Genomic DNA, 18,882 nt, shown 5'->3' with positions numbered 1-18,882 from the left:
AGGGAACCCTGATAGGTATTCTGCAATTTTCTTTCCAGATGTAGAATCAGCAGCAATACGTAGAAATGCTTTTAGCTGTTGTTGGGTCATTTCTGATGTCTGAACAACCAACTTGTGGTCTTTTGATTCTTTAGTTTTTTCCCCAGTGTTTCTTCTGATTCTGTCTTTGTAGCATCTTGTAGAAGAGCTGTGAGTTTAAATCTGTCCAGAATAATATATCCATGGTGAAATGCTTCAATCGCTTCTTTAAATTTCTGATTTTATGCTACATTGAAGATGATGATGTCAGCATAAAAGAAAAATGCAACTTTCATATCCGGTTCCAGTCTTTGCCTTTCAGATGTTTTTGTGACATAATTATCAATTGATCTTGGCCACTGTTTGGAGTGTTGAAGACACTGCTCCTGAATTAAGCTGATGTTGAAGAGCTCCCAGAAAAGTTTGGACTTATAATATCAGCATAGCTATGTTTGACTATGACAATGACACCTGTGGTCTTTCACTTACAAGATTATCAGAAGTCATTAGTGTTCTGCTCTTCCACTTCAATAGCATGAAACTTTGGCAATGGTACATTTGGAAGAAAATTCTTAGCTGTGCTCAGTATTATCTAGGTGCAGCTAGCAGGAGTGAACTGTGAAGAATCTGGTGGCTCACTGCTTTGGCGTCTCGTTCTACACAGGCCCTGGCATTGTTTAAAGCAGCCTTGGGGCTGCTCTAAATTATCCAAACTGGAAATGGTCCCAAGGAGCCATTTCTTCAGCTTGGGCTAGCTAGAGCACAAGAGGGCTCTGGCTGTGCCCCTAACATGCCAGCTGTTTGCCAGTCAGGGAGATCTGTTGCCTTTCCAGCCTCTTAGCCTTTTACAGTTATAGCTTCCTTTTCAAAGGTTACAGCTTCAATGATTGTACCCTTGTAGCTAGGCAAAAGAACGGTTAATAAAAGTCTCTTTTGCTTCAGTTAATAAATAGGCCATAAAAGTGGTGTGACAGATCAACAGAGCTGTCAATGAACTTAAGGGTCATTAAAAACTTATTTTTAGTACAGTGTGCTCACTCAATTAATCTGTTATACTTTTCACCAAGGTTAAATTTATCATAACCAAATATTTGATAAACAGGAAAAATGAAACATGCCAATACACATAAAAGTCCAAGGGATAAAACAAGAATAATAAAACGTGCTGATACCTAAAAGTCCAAGGTTCTAGATAAAAGTGAGCATGCAGTCCCTGTGAGGATCTGGGCCCTGGAGACCAATTCTTTGGCTTTTATTAGCCAGCCAAGAAGCAGCCTCTGCCAAATTATTCTTTATCATTCATTAGCCATAAGCAGTGCATGCTTGCTTTCATCTAGAACCTTGAACTTTTATGTATTGGCACATTCTTTTTCTTCTGTTTTACCAAGCAATTAGTTATGCTAAATTTAACCGAGGTGAAAAGGATAACAGATCAATTGAGTGGGTGTAACGGACTCAAAATAAGGTTTGGTGACCCGTATGTTCACATGTAGCTTCAGTTTCTGACTCACCTCATATTTATTGCCTATTAATAAATCATGACAGAAGGCTAATATTTACTTGTGCTTTACCTAGCTACCTGGGTACAATCATGGAAGTTGGATAAGGTTTTAAATCTAAAGGGGAAAAAATTACAGTCCATATGCAGAATCTCTTTGATTTGTTGTCATGGTTAATAAAATGTTATTTCAAACACCAGTGTCATGCTGGTATTGTACAGGGCATGTACAGGAAACAGTGCAGCAAAAAGGTTAGGTTGCTTCAAATATCTGCTCATTTTTATTCACAGTACATTGTTATTTATTATATGTATTGAAGTTGTACCTAGGGGCCACAGTTGTGGACCTGGAGCACATTGTGTCAGGTGCTGTACAAATATAGAACAACATGGATCACAAATATAAATGTATTTTCCAGGGACATACTTGAATTAAATGCTTGGCTATGCTAACTAGCTACAGAAGAATCCAATAGCAGCATGCAACCACATTGCATTGCATGTCTGTTTTTCTTGTGAAAGAGAATTCTTTCAAATAAGAACCCTACTGGGAAAAGTTCCATAGAATTTAATAAGGGTGAAACAACACATTTCTATATATTTAATAAGATATAGCAATAATTCTAAGAAATAGTAGAATTTAATAGAGAACATGTCCTTTCTATTGGTGTTTTGAAGTAATCTATAAAGTCATATAGAAGGTGTACAGTTTAATATTGAAATGTATAGGATGGTTGAAAAAGTCCATACAAAGTTTTTCTACTTACTATTAAATAATATGGGACTTTTTAAAAGGATTAATGAGAGGTAGGGCATTTTCAGCTGTTTGCTCATGATCTTATATAACTCAGCATTTTCCATGTCATTCAAATAATTTAGCTTCCATGTCATTCCAAATAATTTAGGTCACCTTACAGTGTGCCATATTGAGAATAGTTTGAAACAAAAAAAGCATTTCCAGACCATTTTCTTTTCCAGACACATTTTAAAAATACATCTGTCTGGTGACAATGATTATAGAAGATCTCATGAATCATGGATTTCACTTGCCTATCTCTCCTTAGAAAAATCAGCACTTGTTCCAGAAGAGTGAGTTCTGCTGGCTCTTGCTGCTGTAGCTCTGGTTAGAAGTCAGCAGCTGGGTCTGTGTAACTGTCTTAACATCTGGAAAACTCTGAAGGGTCATTTGGTCTAATAGTAAGTCAAGTACCCTAAACCCCGTACAACAGCCACATGAAATATAGCTGATTACGCAATGGATCTCTACCCTACTGTGACATTCATTTAATAACTGGCTAGTTTGGATTTTTGTTGTTGTTTTTCTGTGGGCTGATAGGAGATGAAATAAAAAGGTTAGTGCAGATGGCAGTGTGTGTATACACAACTTATCCTGTGTCATAAAGTTGTTCTACCATGTTCACTTGGGTACATTTTAAGATGAGAAAACCCTATAAATACAAAGCCTGGCACAATGTTTTGAAGGGGTTTTTTTTTCCTGCTAAATGTAGCGTAACATCACAAGAAAAAAACTCTTAACAAACACAAAAGCAGGTGTTTGAACTTATGTAAAAGAAGTTATAAGTATTATCTGGTGTTCTTAAAAATGCTTTGAATCCCAAGGTGGGAGTATTCTCTCATAAGAATATAAGAACGGCCACACTGGGTCAGACCAGTGGTCCATCTAGTCCAGTCCTGTCTTCCTAGTGTGGCCAATGTCATAGGGAAAGAACAGAACAGGGCAATTTCTGAGTGATCCATCCCCTATCGTCCAGTCCCAACATCTGGCAGTCAGAGGCTTAGGGACATCTAGAGCAGCGATTCTCAAACTGTGGGTCAGAACCCAAAGTGGGTCACAACCCCATTTTAATGGGGTCGCCAGGGTTGGCTTAAACTTGTTGGGACCCGGGGCTGAAGCTCGAACCCCACCACCTGGGGCCAAAGCCTGAGGGTTTCAGCCTTGGGCAGCAGTGGAGCTCAGGTTACCGGCCCCCTGCCTGGGGCTGAATCCCTTGGGCGGTGGGGCTCAGGTTTTCGTCCTCCCTCCTGGGCCATGTAGTAATTTTTATTGTCAAAAGGGGGTTGCGGTGCAATGAAGTGTGAGAACCCCTGATCTAGAGCTTGGGGTTGTGTCCCTGACTATCTTGGCTAATGGCCATTGATGGACCTATCCTCCATGAACTAGTCTTTCTTTTTTGAACCCAGTTATAGTATTAGCCTTCACAATTTCTCCTGTCAACGAATTCCACTGGTGTGTGTTGTGTGAAGAAGTACTTCCTTTTGCTTATTTTAAACCTGCTCCCTATTAATTTCATTTGGTGACCTCTGGCTCTTGTATTATGAGAAGGAGTAAATACTCTTCCTGATTCACTTTCTCCATGCCAGTCATGATTTTATAGACCTCTATCATATCCCCCATTAGTTGTCTCTTCTCCAAACTGAACAGTCCCAGTCTTTTTAATCTCACCTCATATGAAAGCTATTCCATATCTCTAATCATTTTTGTTGGCCTTCTTGCTTCCTCTTCCAATTCTAATATATCTTTTTTGGGATGGGGCGACCAGAACTGCATGCAGTTGTCAAGGTGTGGGTGTGCCATGTATTTAAATAATGGCATTATATTTACTGTGTTGTTATCAATCACTTTCCTAATGGTTCCTAACATTCTGTTAGCTTTTTAGACTGTTGCTGAACACTGAGCAGATATTTTCAGAGAACTATCCACAATGACTCCAAGATCTTTCTCAAGTGGTAACAGCTAAATTTAGACCCCATAATTTTGCATGTATAGTTGGGATTATGTTTTTTAATGTGCATTACTTTGCACTTATTAACATTGAATTCCATCTGCCATTTTGTTGCCTACTCATCCAATGTTGCAAGATCCCTTTGGGCTTTCATGGCTTTAACTTTTCCAGAACTTTTCTGGAGATATAAATCAAAGTATTTGTTTTGTCAGAGATGAAATTACTTTGCCAGCATGGTCACCTGAGGTTTACGTTAGATTAGAGAGGGAATTTTAGAGCTGTGCTAAACGTTCATTCCTAAACCAGGCAAAACTCATGTAGGTTTGGATGGCCTTACAAACGACACTCAGACCAGATTGGTCAAAAGGTTTACTAAGATTCATGCACTTTTCAAGCTAACCTGGGCTAATTATGATTTTTCATCAGAATAGCACACAATTTGTTTTTGAAGGGGAGGGACATTGCCCACATTTGACATAAACCAAGTGAAATTTTGCCGCAAAGATGAGATTTTCCCACAAAGCTTAAAATATCAGCCCATCTGGACTGAGTTCAAAGAAAATATTTGCACAAAGCCAAACCTCTGAATCTGCTCAGCTTTTAACAAGCCCTTGGGTGCAGTTTAGAATGCTGTGAAGCCTTGATCCTTTGCAAATGGATTACAGTTTTCGGGGAAAACATAACTGAGAATGTGGAGATGGAGAAAGGCAGTTGGATGGGAGTTCTGCAAGACAGGGCAGAATAAAAATGCAGTGAGCCAGGCAGCCTCTACAATGGATGACACATCTCTCAAGGCTCCAGTACAAATTATCCACAAGCAAAGGGCACCAGGCATTGTCACTTGTCAGATACATGCATGTTTGAGATATCTATTGGTATGTCTAGTTTGTGAGAGGTGTGATGTTTTCCCTGGCAATCACGGATTTAGAGATATATTCTCCAGTGGTTCTTAACTGAGCCAAACTCTCACTGAAGTTAATAGAAGCTTTGTTCGATTTACAGACTGTACAACTTTGTTGTTGCATACTGTTTTATGGATAACAATGCATTTCAAACAATGCAGTTTTTATTAAGTAGTTTGTTTGTGGTGTATCCAGGCACACTTTTAATGTCATTTTGAGTTCAACTTTTAATAATAAAGCTTTACACTTTTTAAAAGTAGAAATAAAATTTGAAAAACACTTTAAATGTGGTAATCTTGACTAACCTAAGGCTTTCAGCCAAAGCAGAGAGTGGGTTGTTTTGTTTGTTTGCTTTCTTATTTAAATTTGTCATTTTATTGCTCATGAAGGTGGTAAAACTGGGTAGGGTCCTGTGATCTGTTTTTATCTTCCAGTCCTCTCTGGAGTGAAAAATTCTCTCTTTTTTTTATCTGGGAGAGGGATGCCCTAGGAAAGCCACTTCCAGGGACTGGGTCACAGAGAGAGCCCGGAGCCAATAAGAGGGCATAGATGCTTCTGTGCCCCCCTGAAGGTATCCAAGATCCAGGTGGTCTGTGAGCACCTGTGTTTCTTCCATGGTGGGACAATGCCCCTCTGCCCAAGTACATTTGTGGTGATTCTTCTCTATTGCAGGTATAGCTGTTTAGAGGAATGAGCTGTCCCTACTTACAGAGCATAGGAGCTGGCTCATTTTGTTTTTTCATTTTGTAGCATTTTCAAGAAATGTTAACTTTCATGCTCTTCATATTAATGTATTGTATAAAATGTATGAACTCTTTACCCTGTGTGGTGTTGTCTAATCATTGTGCAATTAGAAGTGGATCCACAGATAGGAAAGGAATAGTAATATCCCACTGATCACTGGCCAGGTTTCTGAATAAATGAATATGGCCATAAACTCTGTTGAAATCAGTGGCAGCATAAACAGAGATGTTATTTCATCACTCTTACCTGATAAGGTTTTCATTTTATTCGTTTTGTTTAGGCATCTAGACAAAAAAACACTCCCACTTAGACACAAACTGTAAGGTTGTTAAAGTTGTAAATAGAGATCTATAAACTGAAACTGCAAGGGAAATACCTCTTTGACCTATGCAGTACAAGTGCAAGTAATAATGTTTTAGTCATATAAATATTTTTATGACTCCTACTAAGATACCTGCCTCAGTATCTCTGTCATTGAGTTCTTCAGTTTAACAATGTAGTGTATGAAAATACCGTTTGGTTATAGTTTCAACTCAGCTTCATAAATAATTCCAGGTTTGAGACTTCCACATGGTTTTATATCGCATATTTCACACAGAGCTCTCCATTACTCTTGGTGTGTGGTGAGGTTATCATTACAACATCTGGGGTTTGCACGTTCTGCTTAGCTTAGCTACTTTAGACCCAGTATAACGTTTCATATTATTAGTTAACACTGTGTTGAACAAGGGAAAAATCAATAACAGATTTTTAAAAAGTGTTCATTGACTTTTCTTCTTAACGTGGCTCACTGTATTCCTTTTCTTCTAGGCTGTGCTGAGTCCTCTCATAGCCATTGCACTGAAAATATCTCAGATCCATGAGAGGACAGGGCGGAAGGGACCCACTGTCATCACCTGAATCTACAAAGGATCATTAACCCAGGGCCAAAAGAGAGAGGGCAAGGAAGAGAGATGACCTTGCTAAACCACGTTAGCTGTTTGTGCCTTGTATGGCTTTAAAAGTTTTTTGGGGGTGGGGGTGGGAAGAAAAATTCAGTTTAATATTGATCAAATTCAGTTGCATTAATTGCCAGAGACAACAGTGTACTGACTTCTGTTTTAGAGCAACAATATCTTTTTGTCCAAAAAAATAAATAAAAATAACCAAAGAAAAAGCCCTTAACCTTTGAACGTTGCAAAATGCCAGTATGACAGGAAGGGCTGACCTTTGTATTTTCTTTCCCCTTCGAGTGTTATGATAAAGTAAGAAGAATTTTGGACTTGGGAAGAAGGGGGAAATGGTCTACAATGCAAACATGTTTTTTGGTGAATACAGTTTATGGTTCTTGTCAGCTTCTTGTTGGTTTAGGAAGAAATCATCAGCGTGTCTGAGGTACGGGGCAGCATACTAGTCTTTGCGAAGGGTGCATTTGCATACTCAGTTTGTTCCTTTCTCATCTGCACCCTTAGCCAGCTTGCAGATCCACACCAGCAGCAGAACTGTGCACACATTTGAAAATGAATGAAATGAAAGACTCACAATGAAAGATGCCAGTGCTTCCTTTTTTTTTGGTTTAGAAGTGTAACAGTGTGACTCATGTCTCTCTCTAGGTTTCCCTGAAATTGACTCTTCCTTTTTTTTAAAGGAGGGTAATTATTTTTATTGAAGCCAAAATATGATTAATGTTTTAGTCACGGGGGCATCAGTTGCCTTTTGCAATATCCCTCGTGTTCATAAGCATGTCCTGCTGGTGCTTACTGGGCTTGGAGGGTACTGTTGCAAGTTCAGCATATTTTCCATAAATGTGTTATCATAGAAAGATTTTAAAGATTACATACCTATGTTCATACTTATCAGGAATGGATGTAATACGGAAAAGGGAATGAATTAAATGAAATACTTGGCTGATTCACTAGTTGAGCTCAGAGTCTATTAGATTCTTTAAAGTAGAGTTCATAGGATAAAGAGCTGGGGAGAAGGGACTTGACATGAATGAGAGAAGCATATGTACACTTGTGGTTTTTTTGCTTGTGAAATGCTGCTGCAGCTCTAGTTATGGTTCATTGCTTTGTACTGAACAAGAACACAAACACTTTGTGCATGTGACTTGTTTGAATGTTTTGCTTCCTTGGGAACAGCGTGTGGTCACTTGTCATATCATTTGTTGAGTTGGCTTTGTGCAATTTGAGACTTTGCAGCATGTACAATTCATATTGCAACCCATCAAGATTTCAGTGCAATTTAGATAATATTGCAGTGCAGGAAGTTGCTTTGTATTCTTTTGACACTTCTGTCAAAAATTGCTATGACATTTATTATCTAATAAAGTGGATTGCTATATTTCTGTCTTAATACCTAATTGTTGACAAAACACACTGTGCTTTCATCCATTCAAATAAAGCTGCCTTTAATAGAATTACATTATCTACTTAATTCATTCTAAATAAATAAGACACTGATGTTTTCACACAATATTTTACTACAGTATTATTTAATATTTGAATAAATCAAGAGATTCCATGGCTTGAATTCATTTTATAAAGGATTGTGGAAGGCATCAGAAGGTCCCTGCATCTTCACCACAATTCGGGTGTCCAAATTTAAATGTACTCTTCTTTAAAGAGGGCATGTTTATCTAGACCTAACCTACAGTGCTTCATATAGGGCAAACTCCTCCACTGTTGGTTTAGATCATTCAGACTTGTGCAGATTTGGCCTAGACTGTGAGAAATTTCCCTTCAAAATGCTGAACCACTCAGCTCGTCATATGTTGGCAAATCCTACTGAAAATGGGCCAACCAAGAATTTGAAAAGTTCTTATTGTTATAAGACCTCAGATGATTAAATAATCTTTGACCTGATCACCTGGCAGAGGTGAGTTTGAAAACCAATTTAGGTTTCCCATTGTCTTAGCCTCTGGAGACTGGGATTGCTGAAAACATGATGTACTGTACCCACCCACTATAAAAGAGACGGGAAAGCCTTGCTAAACTGCCACTGACCATATCCAGTAAATACTCCACCAGACTTCTCTGTTCTAGGAAAGGCATGATAGCATTAGCCGCAGTAGGTGGCAGTCAGGATTCAGAAAAAAATGAAGCAGAATTGGAAAGTTCTCAAAAGGAAAATACTGGGTCTAATTTTGCATTATGTTATATTAGTAATGGAGTTGCACTGATGTAAAACTGGGGTAATGCACTTGAGAATAAGATGATCTCTGTGTATGATTTTTAATAGTTATCTTGCAAAACTGTTGTAAAACTGTTACCATCCTCAACACAAAACCTACTCCCTAGTCCTTTGTAATACTGATTGATGATAATGATAAAACTGATTATTAATACGATTGATATTCTCCACCCAAAAAATTACTTGTCATGTACAAGATGATGAGTAAAACTTTGTAAGGCTGACTCACGATGTGTATATCTCTGTATCTGATTTGTTCAAGGAAGGACTGTGACCACAGTCTCATTAATCATGCACTTAATGTACAGAGATGTTTTACTTGAAAATAGTTGAGAGCTTAATGGTTAGAAGCTAATGTCTGGGGAAATGGCAACATGTCCACCACCTCTTACAAGGATAGTGTTACTCTTTGCAGGGCTGCTAGAGTGAGGGGCTTGACGAGAAAAAGTCCTGTCCCCCCCTCTACTCCTACTGTTGGGTTAAGTGGTTGGGCTGGTCCATGGGTTGCAGCCTCTACACTGTCAAGGCAGTTTTGAAATAACTGTACTAGTATCTAATTGGACATTCTTTCTGTTTTCCGAACAGTTGGGTTTGTCATACAAACAGCATGTAGTCTAAGAGCACACTCCCAGCCTGCAAGGGTGAAAAGGCCGGGGGGAGGGAGGGGGAAGCTATTTTGGAAGAGAAACTCCTAGAGAATAAGGGGGAGTGGGCAGCAAGGTACCAAGGGGTCTTTGCAGAGGGGTGACCAGGACAGAGGGATGGGGTCCCAGAAACAAAGAGATGGAGGCCAGAGGAAAGGGAATGGGGGAGACTTGGGGAAGAAATGAGTTTGTGGACCCAGCTGGAAAGAGAGAGGGAAAGGTTCAAGGAAGGGAAGATAAATGAGGAAGGGACAAAAAGAAGTGGAAACTAAAAGAGGTAGCAAGTAGACCATGCAAAAGTAGTGTGGAAGATGGAAGAAGAAAGACAGAAAGAAGTAAAAACATGGAAGGGTAGAGAGAACAAGAACTATTAACTTGTGTGCAATAGCAGGGAGAAGACCAACTAGCAAAAACTTGTCATTCTGTTCAATTATATCAAACTATGTATAATTATATTATTAAAGTGCCATCCATTTGTTGACATAACACATTAGTAACCTCCCTTCACTTATTGAAGATAAATAACAGACTTAAACCTTTTTTTTTTTTTAAATCATGAACCGGTGGCTTATGGTATAAAATATTTAACAATGTATGTAAGGCACAAAACCTGGCAAAGATGTTTCATTTTAAAGAATACTCAGTACTAACATGGTAGTGGCGGACCAGCCCTGCATGGAGCAGTCCTAGGCTTGAGGGTGCAGAGGTGAGGAATACCCCACCGATTCCCCCAACTTTTATTCTTCAGCCATACCTGAGGAGCTGGCCCCATATGTCCAATGCACTGCACTGAAATGTAAAAAAATTTCCCTTTCAGCATGAATAAATTACCGTCAAAGAAAAATGCTTGGCCTCACGCCTAGGAACTACGCATCTCAGCACTGAGGATAGTGATAGGATGGGAATAGCATTATTGCATTATTGTTCAGGAGGCTAGGGCAGAAAAGTCCTATTCCTTGAACCCTTGTTTTGAATTCTTCATATCTTTACAAATAAAGAAAATCCCTTTTAATCCAAAACTTCTCATGGCTGGTCATGCCAAAGGTAAATTTGTTTTGGAAAGTTTGAGTAAAATTAATTCAGCCATTTAAAACCTTTCTGCTTTTAAAAGGATTGTTGACATTTATTCACTCATGCAGTCACCCACATCATTTCCATTCAGCTTCTAACTAAGCAGTGAAAGTATATACATGAAAGACAGATTGAGTCGAGCAAAATAGTCCCTCTTAACCTGAACTTGTCTTACATCCCGGTTAGCCCTCCTTCCCTCCACACCTTAACCCCTGTTGCTGTTTGAAGACGCAGTGAGCAGTCCATTTATCCTTGAAAGGGTCTGGAGCCCTTAAGAGCCTACAATAGAATCACAGGACTGGAAGGGACCTGAGAAGTCATCTAGTGCAGTCCCCTGCACTTATGGCAGGACTAAGTATTATCTAGACCATCTCTGACAGGTGTTTGTCTAACTGCTCTTAAAAACCCCCAGTGATGGAGATTCCACAACCTCCCTAGGCAATTTATTCCAGTGCTTAACCACCCTGACATTTCCTAATGTCCAGCCTAAACCTCCCTTGCTGCACTTTAAGCCCATTGTTTCTTATCCTATCCTCAGAGGTTAAGAAGAACAATTTTTCTCCCTCCTCCTTGTAACAACCTTTTATGTACTTGAAAATTATCTTGTCCCCTCTGTCTTTTCTCCAGACTAAACAAACCCATTTTTTTCAGTCTTCCCTCATAGATCATGTTTTCTAGACCTTTAATCATCGTTGTTGCATTTCTCTAGTCCAGTCCCCTGCACGCAATACTTGCAATGTATTGAGGTTGGTGTGGCCACAGAAAGGCTAGTAAAATTCTTAAGCCCTTTTTGGATTTCCCCTGAAATGTTAGGGAAGAATTCAAAATCTTAGTTCTTGCCCAGAACTGCCCAAGAAACAGGGCCACAAAGCAGATGCAAGGAAGGTGTCCTCTGCCTCATTACCAGTCTGCTCTGTGGGTCAGTCAGAACTGGTGGCCAGCTGGCACGTCCTCCCTACCCCATGGGACGGTGGACCCCAAGTTTGGCACTCTCAAAGAAGCCACTGTTTATCTGAAGCCTTGTTTACATGGAGTTTCATCTGCCTATCAAACACTAGATCAGTGGTTTTCAACCTGTAATCTGCAGACCCTGGGGGGTCCAGAGACTATATCTAAGATTTCCAAAGGGGTCCGCACCTCCTTCTGAAATTTTTTTATGGGTTTGCAAATGAAAAAATAAAGTTGAAAAGCACTGTACTAGATAAAGGGGTTAGTGTTGTATTCAGATAAAGGAGAATTTAGAAGTCAGGCCTGTGTTAGCAGGGCACTTTGAACCAGGAATATATCCATAAATATGTACCTTCCAGCATTCTAACCAGCCACTTTATGTTCCAGTGTGTGGGGGGGGAAGGGGGGGATAGGGGCGGGGAATCTGTACCTAAAAATGGTGCAATTCTTCATGAGCTACAGCAGAAGTGAGTCAATAATTGAATTAAAGTGTGCCATTCTGAAAAGTCACACTGAAAATGGCATTCTGGGCTTCCATGTTTGTTTTTCACTGATTTCCAAATAAAATGTGCTCAATTCAAAAGTAAAAAAAAAAAAAGAGGGGGGGGATATCAAATCCTGACCTGTTGAAGTCAATAGCAATACTGCTGTTGACTTCAACAGAACCAGGATTTTACTCCGGTAGTTTTTCTAACTGTCAGCCCTGCATGCTCAACCTAGGGCTGAGCATCAAGCTTGAATCTTGCCTCACATTTAATGAATGTCTTCCCTCAGCAACACATATACAACCCCATAGTTGTCAGCGTCCTGCAGCATGAACATGACTAAAATGCAGTAAAAACATACCTTTGTCACTAAAGCCAGCTGTTCCGACTCTGAATACATTCAGGAAGCAGGTCTCTTGAGTAAAAAGGTATCATTTACCACGGTCACTTCTCAGAGGAAACCCTCTCTTTAACTGCTTTTGAAATAACATGTAAAGGTTCCCATTTCTCCTGGTTTTTATTCTCCCCCACTTTAGAATGTGCAGCTTTTTAATCATTTAAAAAATCTTTTTACATAGATCCTGTTTGTCTTTCTCCATCTTTCCAATTATAGTATTTATCCTGTCATTGTTTTCTTTTGAATGTGTTTAGTCTCTTTCTCTCCATTGTTTTTCCTTTTTTTCTGTCCTTTAACTCTACCTCTTTTAATGTGTCATTTCCTGTATAATTATTTCCATTTTTAACCTTATGTTCTCCTCTCCCCTTTTTCTGGGTACACCATCTACCCCTCCCTACTCCTTCGACTCCCCAAGGAAAACATGTCTCACCTCCCATTTCTTTGTCATTCTTCTCAATCACATCCTCTATTTCCCTTCTTCTCCCATCAAGGGAAAGGCTATATTTCAAATCAGAAAATAATCCTTGAGGAGGAAGAATTGATTTATTTTGCAGTTGATTTTCTCCATGTTTTCAGTTTCTACAATGATTTGTAGCCAGCCCACTCTTGCCTCTTCTGATACATGAGCGTAAAGAAAGATTGATAAAGCATCTTATCCTGTTCATGTTCTCTTCATAAAGGGCAGAACTCTAGTTGAACTCAGTGATGCAGGATCAGGCCCAAATAGAGCCTTACTTCTTTGGCACTGAGTTTGTGAACAGTGCAATGGAAGCAGCTAACCTTATAGCTATGAAGACAATGCCTAAAGAAATGGCTCATAGAAGGCTTTTTTCTGCAAACAATCTGTATTATTCTTTCAGGAGCTGTGCTATGAAACTGGCGTCTTCTCATTAGTGTGCAGCAATGACTGAGCTCAGCTTGGGTGTTGTATATCCTTCTGGAAGTATGGAAACCTCATTTCTAGTTCAGACTTGGTTTGAAAAAATTTATTGAAATAAACAGATGAATTCAATGCAATATTAAAGTATCGGCTATTAACACAAAGTAAAGCAGTTATCTCCAAATACTCATGGTAGAAAAATACCCAACTATTAGCTTATGAATTAATAATCTTCCAGATCAGCAAATATGAATGGAAAAACAAATGGGAACTTGCACCAAAAGATGAGATGCGAGAAAGAGATTTAAATTAATAAATAGAGGAACATTAAGTAGCAGCACTAACATTTTCCTTCCAGTGTAAAAAATAATGGCTTCTATACACTGGTAGCCAGCGTATCAAGGTACAGTACAGTCATTTATATCTCAAGAGCATTTTCACTCAACATCTTGATGGGCTGACGTGAGCACAAAATGAAATACTGGCTATGAAAAGGAAATTAGCCAGTTGGATATTTGGTATGAAAAAATCTTTCATAAACAGATCATCTAGAGACATTGGACAGAGTACAATGAATGTATTTGGTACTGGCTTTTTTGTGTGAGCATAGTGAAATATTGAAACGTGAAAACAAGCTGCTCTGATGTTGGCTTGAGCCAACAATTATGAGCTATACTTAATATCATTAGCAAACTCTTTAAAGGCCAGAGAATGCTGTTCTTGTTTTAAAATACTGGGAACCTCCTTAAATAACCTCTCTAATGCCACATGAATGGATTGTGGTCAATGCTGTCCCCAGGCAACTGTTGCACCCTGTAGTATAATACAGTAGTATTATATAGCACTGGCCCATGTCTTTTCCAGCACCACTTTACACATTCAGTGTCTTATCCACTGACTTTGTCTCGGAATAACTGGCGTGCTTTGGTCCTTCTAAAGTCCCTTCACAGTTCGTATTATTAGCAACTGACTCCTGGCCCGGGTGCATGACAAGCGCCTGAGACTCCTCCTGTACTCGAGTCATGCTCAGCTGTTGGCTGCTGCTGCACAGACATTTCGTACGATGGCGGTTGTTCCTCCTGAAGGCTAGTTTCATCTATGAATTCCATGCTGCTTTCAGTGTACAGCGGCGGAGGGATGTTGTAGAGCTCTTCCTCTCTTGCTGAAAGGGAGAGTGGTATTGGGAAAGTCAGCTTTCCCGGATCAATGCTATCTTCATAGCACGGAGGGTAGAAATCAGGCCTGAAAAATAATCACACCGAAAAGATTCACTAGTTAGAAGAGATTTATATAAGCTGGGCCTGGTTAGATATGTGTGCTTTTGTCACCTTGTCACAGTTTATCTGAGATTTAAAATATAAACTGAAGAAATGAAATCTGGCTAAGAAGGACTAGATCAGCTGAACACATATGAAACAGATTTGCTGATCAGCATCCTGTGACTTTCTCTGAAGTGTGCCATTTAAAATAATTTTAAATATCAGCCTCAGCCTCAGAAGTGAATTTAATTGACAAGGTTTCCTGACTGTCATGCAAATATCACCCACCAAGTGTCTATAGTGCAGCAGCTTCCGTAAAGGGCACTCGGATTGGAAAAGGGAGTATATTTCCTGCCAACCTGATTGCATGGCGATTATTTTCCGCTCTCCACAGATTTTTAAGTGCTATCCATATTATCTTGGTTATCAAACCAGGGTTTGTGATGCGATGTATTTATAGAGCTGTTACAGCACATATTGTCAGTGTTTATGGTGGTGTTACCACAACAGACAGCAAGAGTCATTTGTATCCAAAGACTCTGTTACAAACTTTGCCAGGCCTAGGGCCAACCAGTTTAAGAAACTGCCTATCGGAAAGCATCAGACTTCACTCAGAAATAGCAGGGATATTTACACAGAAACCTCAAGCATAGACCATATAGGAAATTGTGAATCATTCCATTGCTTTGGCCTCCCTGGAAAACCGTGCTGAGGAGCAATACCAAAACACGGGCACAGGCGCGATCGTTGTCTATTACGGTGATACAACTGGGCCTTCTGCGCTCCTGAGATAGCTCCACTGAAGCCGGAGGAGTTGTGCCTGCTCTCCCCAGGAATTTGTCCCCGTATGTGTAATCACGAAGAATAGTTTTTCAGGGATACAATCAATGTACAGGGTAGATCACCTAAACTGCTGCTGTTACTGTCCTAACTGCAATCCACTGCATATGAAATATTCAGGCTCCTGTTCTATGCCCATACAAATAGAATAAAAAGTCTTATACTGGCTACAGGTTACTCTTCTTTGATATAATGCTATGTCATTTATTTCTCTTGAGGATACATTTACCAAATGCAACACCTAGTTTGCCCACGCATACATTGCAGTACATACCTGTCTATGGTGTTGATGTGCATTTCTCTATGGCTGGGATTTCTCTGGAAAATATAGAACAGGTTGGTTTTTTTTCTGACTTCATGGCACATGCTCCAGAAAATCCCAGTCGCAAGGAGTAAGAACCCCAAAGGTAGCAGAGAATAAGCAACGAGCAGATTATTCCCACATCTGCACAAAAGGGAGCCTGTGGAAATGCAAAAGGCTCCCATGCAAATAATAGAGAAGCCAGTTAAGAGCACAAAGAAACGAAAGAGACAGAAAAACTTTTTTGGCATCTTCATGGTTAAACACAGCATCTAGTTCCTTCTCTCTCACGCTCACACTTTCTCTCTCCGCTGTGCTTCCTACTTGCATTCGTCAAGGTTTTATGCTCTTCAGGATCAACTGGCCTTTGGACAATTAAGAGAAGCAGGCAGTTATACAATACTCATTAACTCATCGAAGTTGCCATAATATCTTTAGGGATTAATTTATAATTATAAGGCTGCTTTAAGCGGGGGGGGGGGGGGATTCTTCCTGTGTCATTTCTTTGCCAGTGTAAGCTTTGAAAACCATTGATGCATACTGTGCTTCTCAATGAGTTAAACATTAGGGTTTAGGTTTGAATAGAAACCACCAACCTTGCCAGCTTTGGGGCAATGCTTTCTAGCACTGACAGTTTCTTTAAAAAAACCCAACCTCCATTGTTCCTAATTCTCTGTTAAAAGCTTGAAGAAAAAATGTGTGTCTACTGATTATGAATTCTTTCTTTCACTCTTCCCAACTGAATGTTAAATGACTGTGGCATTTCTTATAGCTCACTTTCTAGTTTCCACCCCAGGACCATCGAAGATCAATAAAAATTACACACATTCAACAAAACAGTCTAAGGGTGGTGTAAGTTTGGTTCTTCTCCTCTTCCCCAAATTCAGCTCCATGTTGATTATTTTTTCTTTGCTCTGTCTTCTTTCTCCTAGCATCAGCTATTGACTTAGGAGCCTATTTTTAAAGGTAATTAGGTGCGTAAAGATATAGATAGGCACCTTCTGGGATTTTCAAAAGCTCCTAGGCCCCTAACACCCACTGAAATCATTTGTTTAATAATGCCACTTTGTCTTTCAGTGGGGAGGAGAATTAACCATACCGTGCCAAGAAATGTAGTCAACTCTTTCCCGCCTAGCGTCTTTAATCAAAACTGGATGTCATTCTAAAAGATAGGCTTTAGTTCAGCCACGGTTGGGCTCAGTGCAGGAACTAATGGGTATAATTCTATGGCCTGTCACACTAGGGATCACACATAAGGGATCCTTTCTGGCCTTAAGTCTATGAGAGTGATTCTTTCTTCCACTATAGCCCCTGTACGCCGCTGCCATGGTATATAGGGGTCATAAAAGCCTCACAAGTCCTGGCACAGGGGCCATGCCCAGTGGGGAGAAAGGGGCATATTGGATAGGGGAGGGGCTATAGCACATGCCACTGTGGCCATTCTGCACCTCTCCAGAGTATGGAGCTGCCCACGGCTGCCCAAGTAGGGTGACAAATTACAGTATCTCCTGTGGCTTCCTAAATTACTCTGGGTTGTTTTGATGTCTGACCAGCTCAGGGCCCCAAAGGCACAAAGGTCATCTTTGCTTCAACCCTTCCCCAAGGCGCAGCACACAATCTCACCCTATGACTCTATTCATGTATTGTTTGGTGGTTTAATTATGATTGTTTATTAGCATTGTATTTTACCTGTGTGGGCACGACCCCAACCACTTTGCCAGGGGTTCTTGATAAATAATATGCTTATTTGTTTATTTTGTCACAAAGCTGCCATACATTCTGGTGAAAAAATGTGCTTTTCAGCCCTCTCCCACTGTGTCAGGTTATCTACTCAACCAGCTCCAAAACAGGTCAGTGCAGCTGATTTTTGTACCAACTGTGAGAAGGTGTTTTGAGGTTGTTTCATTTGCTGTGATACCAAAGGTGGCAAAAACCTTTCTTAACTGAGCAAAGCATTCACATAAAGAGCTGTCGGGGCCAGTTTTTACTGCAAAGTTAACTCATGTTATAATGCAAATCTTCCTGTTAACTCAACGCCCATCCACACACACAAACCCCACACTCAAGTGCGGTGGCGCTATTCACTCAAGTTGGTTGGCACAATTGGCCTGCTAACACGACCGCTCAGTAATGTGAATGCAGACTAGTGTCACTGGAGTGCTGCCAGTCCTCCAGTGCCTTCCCACAATTCCCCATACTCATATTTTCTTGCTCTCTTTCTATTCCATCCATCTAGCCTGGACGTCACCTTCACTGCCCACAGATGAAACAAAGTCCTAATTGTACAACAAACCTCCTCCGTCACAGAGCCAACAATTGACTTGCCAAAACCAAACTAATCCATAACATTCTGGGATGGCCAGATTCCAGATAGCAATAGTAACCTGCTTTGGAAGTGTTATGGCCAGACATGATAAGGGGGGCTTCATCACCCACTAAAAACTGCATCAGTGGCCACCACTCCTCCAGCTCTGCATGCAGCTTATGTGCTCTTCTTAACAAAGCATACCACCTCTTTCCCATGATGTTGAGCCACTGCTGAAATGCCTGCCACTGCATCTTACGCCCTGCATCTTCCCCCTGTTCACAGGCTCCCACACTACACTGCAAAAAAATTCTTAGCATGGCTCAGCTTACTGCAATGCTAAGAATGATGGGATGCGCCCGCAGCAGACAGTATAAGTGAATAGAGTGGCAGTGTGGATACAGGGCATTAAACCAATTAAAGTATTATTCTGCCATGTCCCTGCTCTCACTCAAGCTAGGCAAACATTGGAGAAATCAAGTGTAGATCACTCAAGCTAACTTTCCAGTAAAGATACTCTGCGTGTTGTTCACACATTTTAATAAACTGCCATCTCCTGCCCTAGTGAAAGTCTGTTTATAACAGGTGGGGCAAAGCCAAGCTCACTAATGGAGGTTTTCACTGTATATAAGGGGTAATATAAATAATATCACAAAAATAACATAAATCATCTCC

At 40.1% G+C, this 18,882-nt stretch overlaps 2 protein-coding genes across 2 annotated transcripts in view; one reads left to right on the top strand and one right to left on the bottom strand.

Annotated features, from left to right (window-relative positions):
• PGM5 (phosphoglucomutase 5) overlaps positions 1-8,314 on the top strand; it is a 107,320-nt gene extending 99,006 nt beyond the window's left edge. Inside the window, exon 11 of the mRNA XM_073345192.2 lies at positions 6,717-8,314. Within this exon, the coding sequence (XP_073201293.1) occupies positions 6,717-6,806 (90 nt within the window). The 3' untranslated portion in view covers positions 6,807-8,314. The remainder of the gene's footprint in view (positions 1-6,716) is intronic.
• A 4,172-nt stretch (positions 8,315-12,486) lies between these two features.
• Positions 12,487-16,238, bottom strand: TMEM252 (transmembrane protein 252). Its single transcript, XM_073345213.2, has 2 exons — positions 15,876-16,238; positions 12,487-14,744 (listed from the first exon to the last, which is right to left on the bottom strand). Exons 1-2 carry the CDS (start codon positions 16,172-16,174, stop codon positions 14,462-14,464), a joined length of 582 nt encoding a protein of 193 aa, XP_073201314.1. The 5' UTR covers positions 16,175-16,238; the 3' UTR covers positions 12,487-14,461.
• Positions 16,239-18,882: the final 2,644 nt, after the last annotated feature.

This window comes from Lepidochelys kempii, chromosome 5 (genome assembly GCF_965140285.1).
Source record: "Lepidochelys kempii isolate rLepKem1 chromosome 5, rLepKem1.hap1, whole genome shotgun sequence".
In the NCBI taxonomy this organism is placed as follows: domain Eukaryota; kingdom Metazoa; phylum Chordata; order Testudines; family Cheloniidae; genus Lepidochelys; species Lepidochelys kempii.
Note: the sequence above shows the minus strand (reverse complement) of the source record. Positions and strands in the feature narration are given on the sequence as shown.

Excerpts from the sequence above, each read along its gene's own strand:
- TMEM252 (XM_073345213.2), bottom strand. The coding sequence starts at position 16,174 with ATGCTGTGTTTAACCATGAAGATGCCAAAAAAGTTTTTCTGTCTCTTT. Across the intron at positions 14,745-15,875 it reads CACATCAACACCATAGACAG|GCCTGATTTCTACCCTCCGT; the intron begins GTATGTACTGCA and ends ATTATTTTTCAG.